Genomic DNA, 11428 nt, shown 5'->3' with positions numbered 1-11428 from the left:
TGCATTTTTTTTTTTTTTTTGAGGCGGAGGATGATGTAGAACACTGAAAATCCTCCATGGGTTTTGTCAGAAAAACAGTCATGTTAACTGAATTTAAGGTAATGAGATTAACCAGAAGTCAGCAACACATTGAAATTGGGTCTTTCAGTTAAGCTGCAGTGTTTCAGCTGTAGTAGTGTTCATTTAATCCACATACGCTAACTAAGTGTTGCTGTTTTTTTAAAAATTTTTATTTACTGCCGAGACACTGAACCCTCTGATGTTGTGATTATGAATGCTGGTATACAAACAATAGTCTCTGATTCATGCTGCCTTTGCTTTATACAACATATTAACATTTTCAGTGCACGTGAGCACCTCCAGAATGGCTTTACAGTGTAGGTAAAATAAGCTATTTTACAAATTCACATTGTTTGAAGTCATGTAGAAAAAAAAAAAAAAAAAAAAAATCAAAGCTGGATGTTTTACAGAAGCGCACGAGTTTAAAAGGGACAGCTGATCACTCATGAACAAAGTTAAAACAAAGCTCAAACAAGATACTGTACAAGAAATAAAACAAATCTTATTATGGCAGAACTCATCCTAATGACTTTATTCATTTTGAAGTCATCGGCCCGTTTTCGATCCGACTAGGACGACGACGACGAAGGTTGACTGTGGCTGTGAGTTACTTGCTGTGGTGGTAGAACCTCTGCCCGCTCTGGGAGTGGGGGAGGAAGCCGTGGCGAGGAGCGCCCTGGGGAGAGCTCTGGAACGGGGCCTGGCAACGGAAACGGACGACAAACGTTGACAAATCAGGCGACAGATCTTTAGAAGCGTTTTTAAACAGTTTTCCCAGTAAAGGACGTACATCATGAACACAAACACATGGTGGCGGTAAAGGACGTGTGGGAGAGTTAAACGCTCACTTATTTTCAAATTAAATAGCTGTACGTGTGTTTTGAGGAGAGGGGGGGGGTTCACCTTTGCAGTGGGGATCTGGACCGCCATCGATGGTGTGGGCAGCAGGCCTGGAGCAGAAGGATGCATGGCTGAGGGGTGCATGGGCCTCAAAGCACCCTGGGAGAACATCAGCGAGACACAGCACAGCATATTTATCATCACATATGAATTCGACTTTTACTATTGTCATGTTCAGTTTAATATTTTCAAATTAGTGCATGTTTAGGGGTCTTCAACAAGACAACACTAAAGCATCTATATTTTAAAAGCTCTTACTGCGTCAGTGAAGCCTGACTGTTGGTTGGCATGTTCCAGCTGCTTCTGGAGGGGTATTCCTGCTCCGGGGATGTATCCTGCATGAGATATAAAACTTACGTCAACTACAGAACCTACGTGAAGTTATTTCATAATTCCTTTGTAATATGACAACATGGGAACTGACCAGGCTGAGAGGTGAAGTGATTGTGGACAGGGTAGCCAGCCTGCTGGTGGGGGAGATACTGCATCGCCTGAAACGCAGACGCACCTGAAGGAGAGAGGTGCAGAGTAAGGAAATGATCTTTGAGGTAGACAAAACAAGCACAAATGACTTTATAACAGATGACAAAGAGCAGATAACTGTGCATTAGTTTCCTTATAATGACACACACACACGTCCTGTACCTCTGATCTGAGAGCTGCTTGCGAAACTGACTGGTACAGACGGTCCAGGGGCGTAGGTGGAGGGATGCTGGGCTTGGGCCACTCCGTATGGCTCATGGACCCCCTGACTGCCGCTGAACTGCCCGTGCTCCGCTGAGCCCGAGCTGAACCCTGGCGTCTGATAGTGACGTGCCTGAAAGAAGAGGAGGAGGAGGAGGAGGAGGAGGGGTGAACATTAATCACTCCTAAGTGTCTCTCTCTCCAGAAATATGTACTCATGTGCTTCTACTTCTGCAAACAGTTCAAAAAGACTATGAATATCAGAAAAATCTGAGAAATTCAACACTCCAGCGTTATCACCTGTGGAGAGAAAGTGACAAGTTGTGTACGTCTACATCGAACTGAGACATGTACTTTTCTCTCTAAATGCACTTTAATGCACTGTGTTGTTAAATGCTCTTCTTTTTGTTTTGTTTTCTCTTGGAAATTAAATGTTTTTATAATTTCTTAAAGGGAATTTTTAGATATACAGTAAATCTTTCCTTTCTGTTGCTGCACTGATGTGGGCTCGGAGGAACAGCATTACACAAGAAAATGAGAATAAATGAAATCTTGAAATCTTGAGGTGAAACACTCCTTCACTCACCGGAATCACAGCAGCTGGGAACAGCTGTTTGCTTCGTTCTCCGAGCAGCGCACCAGGTCGACTGTGACTGACCGGACTGCCTGAAAGAGATGAAGAGGATAAAAAGGATCAGCTGACTAATAATAATTATGTCAAAAGGATAATGACTATTTCTCCACATGAGAAATGATTGTAGGAACTTAGAACGTACCTTGAATGCTGAGGAGGTGCTGCCCTGCGTGCATGGGCAGACTGGGCTGGTAGCTGGCTGACGTCAATGTTGTGATGTCACTAGAGGACAGGAGGTACAGAAGCTCGTTAACATCCTCACACAACATTTGCTTTTAACTTTGGGAATTTTAAAACAGAGGCACTGACGTCCTGATTACCTCTGCTCCTTTCTGCGTCTTTTCTCCTCTTCATGAAGTACTTTCTTGAGTTGTAAGAACAGCTGGTGTTTCTCTTCTTGGAGTCCCTGAAGCTTCTCCCCCATCTTCATTACCTGAAGTTGAGATTTAGGTTCAGAATGTAAGAAAACATACTGCTGTATATCATTTCTCCCAACCCAAAGTGAGACAGCAAACGTCAAACTTCTGAGCAGTTTGTGTGTGTGTGTTTTTTTAAGTAGTTTTCCAACCTGTTCTTTGGTTTCCTCCAAGGACATCCTCTCCTCTATTTCTTTTGTCCTCTTCCTCTCTTCCTCCTCCTTCATCTTCTGTTCCATCATTTTGTCCACTTCTTCCTCCTCTGAAAAAAGGATTTTTATGTTGTTCAGTGGAGGAAAACATATTAAAATCCCTTACTTTACACAAAAAGAGGCAACAACACAATACAGAAATACTCAATTAAAAATCCTACCACTAAAGTAAAAGTAAGTGTTATTAACTATAAGATTTACTTAAATATAAAAGTGGACATATTCATTCTTTAGAGCCTTATTTTTCAGAGAGTAAAGTGTTTATCTACTAACATGTTAGTTCAGTTCAGTTAATCTAAATCTAAATCTAATTGAATCCAATGCAAACTCTGCAATAAAGCAGTTTGTGGTGAGTTTTGCTGTTCTTATAGCTTTATACCAAGAGGAATTTATAAAAGATATTTGTTTACATGTAGAAAAAAATACTAAAAAACACCTTTAAACATTGCATTACACTATACTAAAAAGGATTTGTTATGTTTTGTCCACCAACTCTAATTTTGGTGGGAAAATTTTACATTACACATCAATATAATGTACAAACTTATAATAAACTGTATTTCTGGGGGAACAGAGGGAACTGTATATTTAGGAAAATGATGCATAGATTCTGGTGTTTATGCTAGAGTTGAGAGGCAGATAGCAGAGTGCTAAAGCTGCCCTCATTTTTGACTTTCCATATATTAAAGGATAGGTTCATGGTTTTTCAAGTCTTTCTTAAAACAACAGTCAGAACATTAAAAGAGGTTTTTCTCACTGTAATCATTCCTCCTTTTCATACTATTATAGACTATTAAAAGATTCCCATAAAGTGTACTTTCAATGTAAGTGATGGGGGCCAAAATCCACAGTGTGTCCACACAGTCGTTTTGTGCAAAAATGTATTTAAAAGTTTATCTGAAGCTTATATGAGGCTTCAGCAGTCTGAGTTAGTCAAATCAAGTGGATATCTGACACATTTACAGTCTTTTTTGTATCAAAATCCCTCTTTGTGTTTCCCTGTTGAGCTGTGGCAGAAGTATAGTAATAAAAAGAGGAACTTTGATGGTAAAAAGACTGTAACGTTGAACGATATCTACTGGATTTGACTCATTTGGACAGACTGAAGCTTCATATTAGCTTCAAATAAACATTCAAATATATTTTTTGCACAGAAGGAGGATTGTGGATTTTGTCATCCCATCATTTACATTATAAGTGCATTAGGAGGGGATCTACTAATGGTCAGTATGAACAGGATGAATGATTACAGCAAGAAAAACACGTGTCAATGTTCATTTGGGTACCTGAATATTGTTTTAAGACAGACTTTAAAAACTGTGAACCCTTCCTTTAAATGCCAAATTGGAACTAAATTGCAAAACAAAAAGATTATTCAATACTTGTACATTTCTGGCATTTTTACACCACACAGACACACACGCAGTGACAGCACACCTTGTCTCTTGCGCTCCCTCTCCCTCATGATGTGTTTGTGGAGGGCTCTGGCCATCGCGTTGGACAGCTTGGGTCTCTCCAGCAGGGCGGGCATGGTGACAGGCAGTGGAGGGGCCAGCTGATTTTAGGGTCGAAATGTCAGTTTACAGTTGTGCAAATTTACAAGGAATAGCTCAGATACAGTTTACAGAGTCAAGAGAGGTCTCAGTAGTGAGTGTAACCGGTAGAAATGCCCGCTACATGGATGCAGAAGCATATTCAGTCTCACAAATGCAGCTATCAGTTAGATAAAGGCCTAAGTTAGCTGCTACTCGGCTAAGACAGCATTACTAACTCCAGCTGCTCTTAACTGATAGTATGTTATAGTGTCATCTGTCAGTGGACACAAGATAAAATTGCATGGAGCTTAAACATGCAAATTGGCGGCAAAAATGTTATTTTCAACTGTGCAAGAGGGCAAATATGAACTGTAGTTAGCTTGTCGATTAGCATCAACGCTACGCAGTTCATACCATCTGTTCTAACGTTTCTTTACTGTGATGAAATACGAGAAAAAAACTTACTTTTGTTGCTTTGTGGGTCGTTTAATAAGAATTTAACCGTCTTGCGGTTTAAATTTGAGGCCACTTGGCTGCGTCTGGAGCAGTTAAACAAATTAAAATAAAAACTTCTCCCTTAAAACATAAACAGACGGGAGAGGTTTTTCTGCCCGGGTGATAATGTTGAGCTTCCGGTGCCACGTTTTTTTTCCCCCTTCGAATTGCACTCTGGGTCTTGTAGTTTATCATTAGAGTCGTTCTTAGATTCTCCAAAGCTGCCGCTAATTACTAAGACGTTTATATTGAATATTATATATATTGTATATATATTTTGATCATTTTACTGCGTAACTCACATGGAAGAAGTCTAACAGATATCCCTCTTTATATTAATTTTTGCTCAAATTTAAAGCAAAGATGAATAGAAAAACAAAAAAACTTCATCCTGATATGTTGACCTATATTGAATTATCTCTTGTACATTTAAATTTACTATATTTATTTTTGCCTAGCTCGTTTTTTTTCCTCTATATATCTTGTGCCTAATTTCATCATCTCAGTTGTTGTTCCCCTTGTTCTGTAAATTGTTTAAGTAATTTTATATTGCTTAATAAAAGCTGTAGAAAAAAACTCTCATGCTTAGTCAAACCAGCTTCTTGGACAAGAAACAACAAATAGGAGTGGCCTTGTGTAAGTAGGACAAGCACACAATATTTGAGCAGCCACAGTAGTTGATATGATAACGCATCTTATTCAAATACGGCATCAAAATCTATGAAAGTTAAACTGAACCACCAACTCAGAATAACACAATAAATGACCTTATAGCACTGACACGATCCGTATCAAAAGTATTATACACTTGTGATTTTGGACAATATAAATAAAATGGATTTGATTTATGTAAAGACTTGATGTCTTTATCTAGCCAGGTTGCAGTCTATACCAAAACTATATGCAAACGGTGAGCCTTTCACAAGAGTAATAATTAAAAAAAAAACAATAAACAAAACTCTTAAGATATTCAATAAAGACAAGAAACACATTAGCTTTTCATCACATTTTATCATGTATGGTCATGAGTGGAGAGAAAGAGCCAGTAATGCAGCTGTATACAGAGTTCAAATCTTTTTTAAAAAAAAAAAAAAAAAAAAAAAAAGGAGACAAAACTTAAAAAAAAGAGAAAATTGCACTCAGCTTTACAATACCTTTAGAAATTAAGCCATCTAAAATTAACAATAATAACAACAATAATCATAGTAGCAGTCAACATAATAGTCTTACCACTGAAAGCAGAGGATGATTGTTAAGTCTGAATTCTATGATACTCCTTTGCAAAAAAGATGCGGGGCAGTACGCTAAATCCTAATTCACCAACTTCATAGTGGCTGGTGACATCAGTTTCTTCTAGGAAAAGAACTGCTGCAAAACAGTTATCCTTTACTCTGCTAGAGACAAAATAACCCGCCGTCAACTGGTGGATGCTATCAAATTCATACCCGAAACTCAAAAACACACTTTTATCTTCCTGCAAGCTTGTCAAAACTGAACAACCAATACTTGAACTATCGTCATTATCAACAAGAGCTGATTTGAACTCACATACAATGTCTTTTTTTTTTTCCCTTAACCCTGGAGTAACTATAAGTACGGCCTAGTCCTAAAATTATTTCATCATTCTTTCTCAGTTTTTTTTTTTTTTTTTTTCTCAGTAAAGTATGATCAATGATGACACTAGAAAAACAACTGGCCATGAGACCACGTAACCAAAGTCGCTATTAAAAAGAAAAGTGGAGGCAAATACAATTCAGACTGCAGAATAATAAAGACGTAAATGGACATGTTTTACTCTGGGAACTCTAGGCTGCTGAGCTGGATTTAATATTTAAATGAATGAATGGTTGAGGTCTCAGAAAGGTGGGTAGTGGTTGGGGGTGTGGGGGGGGGTTGGGAGAGGGGGAGGCGGGGGGGTAGTAGCGGGATCAGATTTCCCTTTGGCTGTTCCCATACACACTCTCATCACTGTAGGCAATGTAGAGGAAAAAGTCCTCTTCATGATGCTCCTGAGAAAGAGAGTTAAGAGAAAAAAAAGATGTTAAAAATGTAGAGGGAGGCTCATATTAATGTAAGTAAGAAACAAAAACATAACACGCTGATAGAGATTTAGTTTGAGAGCGGTTTAGTGAGGTAGAAAAAGAGTCTCACCTGGTACAACAGGCCCATGGTAGCTGAGGTGGGTGGAATGACATTGTTTACAAAGAAGAAGAGAGCATCCTCGGCTCGCAAGTGGATTCTTTTCCGGATGAGGAAGTAAAACTGGCCCACTGAAGGAAAAAAAAGGATAAAATATTGTGGAAAATTCATATGTTACTGTGACATAGTTCTGACATTTCTCAAGAGATTTGGCACATGTTCATATCTGTTTAAAACTGTGCGTGTGTTTACCTGTCAGGTCGGAGGGGACAAGGTATTTCTTCTTGTCCAGATCTCCTATTCTGGCTTTGGGGGCTTTCTCCACGATTACCTGAACAAAAGAGGAATAAAAACTGTTGCAAAAACATGTCCTGAGCAAATAAATCTTTTACATTTTCCACCAAACAAAGGCTGTGTGTATTGAGTGAGAGATACTTTAAAAGTATGTTTCACCTTTCTCAGAAAAGGGATCTGAGAATGCACTACATTTTCAGTCAAGCGAGACCTGAAATATATTTAATCCAGATGTTAAAGAAAAAAATTCCCCTGGTATTTTGTAGTTAGTTAGAAAGAAACCAGGTATATTTCTATGTTCACAGTTTATACCAAGGATTCTATTACAAAGGACTGGAGGAAGGGCAAAAATGAAATTATTAATAAGTTCCCACTCTTTGGTCTAAAATTAGGAATTTGTAAAATACTTTCAGCCCACAAACCAAGCGGTGACACACTGTAGAGCCTAAAAGATGAGCCGATGGGCAGAAAATCATCAGCAAATTTTTGTTTTGTTTTGTTTTGGATATTTGATTTATTGTTTAAATAATTTTCTTAAGCGTAAATGTCAAAATCTGCTCATTTCAACTTCTTAAATATGAATATTTTCTGTTTTTTTAGTCCTCTATGATAGTAAAATGAATATCTTTGGGTTTTGGGCTACTGGTCGCACAAAACAACACATTTTAAAATACTATTTTGAGTTCTGGGAACCTGCAGATCAAATGATTGATTAATTTAAGATTAATTGACAATGAAAAATAAATTGTTATTTGTAGCCACACATAGTATGAAGTTCAGTCTAATCTGTGGCTGATAACAGCTGTAAAACATGAAAGACAGTGAAACTAGATAACTATAGAGACAAGTCAAGCTCGTCATACATTACAAAAGCCCCAAAGCACATTAATCTGCTGACAGTTTGATTTTTTTTTAGACTCTAGACAGTCTAGTCCGGCCAGTTTAAGGGGTAAAAGACCAAAGAGTGACTGTGGAGCTGCGTACAATCCACCTACAAGATCCCGAGCGACGTAAACAAGTATCCTGTCTGTCTGTTGACAACAACTATTTTAAGGTGCGCTGCTGTTAGCATAACGTTACACCCAGCCACCTCTCCATAGTCACTTCAGACTGTATGTCTTTCACTATATCAACCACCTAAGTCGTTATAACCTACAAGATGTTAAATTATTTAAGACAAAGGCTATTTCTCTCCAGTTATTTAGAGTATATTACAATAATAAGTCAATCACAAAAGGATTACACGAAGCTAAATAACGCTATTACTAGCTGGCCTGTTCAGTGCGGCCATAATTCTCGATGGCTAACATCTACCACTGTTTGTTTACTAACGTGGCAGCCAAATAGAGACAGAGATAAGAATATTATCAGTATGTAGGATTAAACTATAGCACTATATTTCGAAAATAAGTGCGTACACCATCTGTCAAAAACAATCAACCGTGCTCCCCCAAGCTAACGTTAGCTACTTACTGGTACCCTGTCCGGATACTTCTTCCTTATTTTCTCGCCCTCGGACCGCCTTTTCTCAAAAGGGTGCTCCTCTTTGTATTGAAACTTCATCGTGACAAAAGAGATGACAGACAACAAGTCGTCGGTCACTCCAGGGGGGTTTTAAGATAGCGGTAGATTCGCTCAAGGGACGGCTGGAATCGCTGACACACACACACACGACAGAAACAAAACGATGCTAGCTCGCTTTAGCTTGCCACAGCTGTTTTCCTAGTGCGACGGCGGCGGAGGGATACAATAACAATATGACGTAGAGGGGAGAGTCTAGTCCGCAGGCTGTATTTAAACGCTATTACAAACTACTTTATCGACTATTGTAAATGAATAATCAACATGTATCTAAGAGTTTTTGTATTGCCCAATTTTTGGGATTATTTAAATGCAACGCTGATATTTTCTGTGGGACTATTTTATTTTGATCAACCGCCGCGCGTAAAGACGCAGGGTAGGGCGGTGAGGAGGCATCTGTCCTTGTCATATGACCGAGGCCCAGCTAGTTAGTTAGCAGCCACAGGGAGGAAACTCAAAAACATGCGATATGGAACTGTGAGCGTGGCAATACAGATCATTGGTGATCTAAATCTGTTCCCAGATACATCCAGTAGAAAAAGGTGTTATTGTAAGTTAACGGTGTATTCGTTCATTATCCGAGCGCAGTGCTGATTAAAGACTCAATTTGGATTGAAGTTTCGAAATTTCCACTCTTGCAACAACACCAGACAAGTAATAACAAGTCACTTCATCCTGTGAACCCGATTTAAGAAAAAAAATATAAATGAAAAAATTCCCTTGCTGTGTCATTGGGGAAGGCTCTCTTCCAGGTTCAGTGCTGTTCTGTATCTGTGGCTGACGAAATGCAAAATAATGTCATTTTAAGTATCACAATAACTCCCTAATTTAGTTCCTCACCTTTTCATATGGCTAAATTCACCAGATTGGGGTTAATAGCTAATGGGCCCCTTTTGTTCTTTCCACTCTTTTACCAATTTGTAGTATGACCATTTGATAAAACACTCAATTCATTTAAGCACATGACTGAAATAATTAGCACAAATCAGTTGACACGCAATAACAATGGAGGTTTCAGGGGCCTCTGGAGTTTTGGGGCCCCAATTTACCTGGTCAGTAAGCAAGCCTTGTCCTTTTTGGCATGTGATGCCAAACCAAAACAAAGAAAAGTCTTTACTGACTGAGTAACTTGTATAGATCTAAAAGTCTTTACTGACTGAGTAACTTGTATAGATCTAAACTGCTGAACAAATTCTCTTCCTTAGCAAAAAAATAAATAAACGGTTTAATTAGATCCATGATGAACCTCATAGTTCAACACAATGAGAGAGGGACATCTGTACAGATTTTGAATTGGAAAGTCTTAGTGCCGATATAAAATGTAATGACAAGTTTATAGATCTATGGCAGCCCAATGATCTAAGACACACTGGACACACAATGTTTCTATGTCATACATATCATTCAAGAGTGATTTTCCTCATTTGAATCATCAGTCCTGAAGATGTTAAATCACTCAGTAACCCACAAGAAAAAAAGATTACATAAAAGTCTGAATTTGTGAAGCAGAAACATAATTTTCTGTAAAGGTTGTACCAATTTACACCACAGTTCAGTCACTACTCACTAACAAAATACTATCAAGAATTTTTAAAAATAGTGACATATATTTTCATACAGACTAAAGTAAGTCTGAAAATGTTTTAAACCAGATTTTCAATGTTTTTTCCTGAAACACTCCGGGGAAAATTTGTTATTGAAAAAGTTTATTGCGCAACAGACCCGCAGCTCCATACTCGCTCATGTGACATCTCCACCTAAACTGCCCTCTATGCTTCATACTCATATGACAGTTTACGCTGATTAAGGTGACAATCAGATAGATTATATAACTCTAAAAAGTCCCTCTTGTGTTCACACGCTGTTCTCTCTCACAAAACAGAGGGTGAAACAAACCTACAGATCATTAACCATTTTAGATGATACAATTTGGGTTGTTTTTTTAAAATTTACTAGGCTCTGACCAACATTATTCTAACTAATTTACACTCCTTTCATCATAGTAAAAATGTCCTAAACTCTTCCATGTCAGAGATTTCTGATTGCAGGTGTTATTCTGCTCTCACAGCCATATTGTGGATTTTACTTAAATTATGAGCGTGCTACATCATAAACATACATTTCTAATGACGGAGTTGGAAATAAACTGTCCCAAAAAGGCTCACATGCTCTTTCTCTCCTTGCCTGCTTTCCATATTTCACTGGTGGTTCATATCTAATTCAGAGGACCACTGTTGGCACACGATGCAACCGACAGCACACAGGACAACCTGTCCTACTCTTCCTATCTCAGTCTCTTCCAAGATTACTTCACCCCTCCAGCAGTCCAAACCTGAACTCATATGTCGGTGCCAGGAAGGATTTTCTTACTTGACGTGTCTTGATTTATGATGTAGCACTTGTTTACATACCACTCCTAATTTCTTTTCATTGCAGCAACCATTCTGCTGTAGGTAACCGGAGCACATTTATTAAAAT

General features: G+C 38.4%; 2 protein-coding genes across 2 annotated transcripts; both read right to left on the bottom strand.

Moving 5' to 3' along the window:
• Nucleotides 1–214: 214 nt before the first annotated feature.
• Nucleotides 215–5081, bottom strand: gps2 (G protein pathway suppressor 2). The gene is made up of 11 exons (XM_067580743.1): nt 4907–5081; nt 4344–4461; nt 2847–2956; nt 2599–2711; nt 2421–2500; nt 2231–2310; nt 1606–1777; nt 1385–1468; nt 1219–1295; nt 964–1059; nt 215–760 (listed from the first exon to the last, which is right to left on the bottom strand). Exons 2-11 carry the CDS (start codon nt 4435–4437, stop codon nt 668–670), a joined length of 999 nt encoding a protein of 332 aa, XP_067436844.1. The 5' UTR covers nt 4438–4461; nt 4907–5081; the 3' UTR covers nt 215–667.
• An 846-nt stretch (nt 5082–5927) lies between these two features.
• LOC137175084 (gamma-aminobutyric acid receptor-associated protein) lies at nt 5928–9102 on the bottom strand. Its single transcript, XM_067580749.1, has 4 exons — nt 8843–9102; nt 7328–7406; nt 7088–7206; nt 5928–6945 (listed from the first exon to the last, which is right to left on the bottom strand). The coding sequence occupies exons 1-4, from the start codon at nt 8930–8932 to the stop codon at nt 6865–6867; spliced, it is 369 nt and encodes a 122-aa protein (XP_067436850.1). The 5' UTR covers nt 8933–9102; the 3' UTR covers nt 5928–6864.
• Nucleotides 9103–11428: the final 2326 nt, after the last annotated feature.

Source organism: Thunnus thynnus, chromosome 22 (assembly GCF_963924715.1).
Source record: "Thunnus thynnus chromosome 22, fThuThy2.1, whole genome shotgun sequence".
Classification (NCBI taxonomy): Eukaryota; Metazoa; Chordata; class Actinopteri; order Scombriformes; family Scombridae; genus Thunnus; species Thunnus thynnus.
Note: the sequence above shows the minus strand (reverse complement) of the source record. Positions and strands in the feature narration are given on the sequence as shown.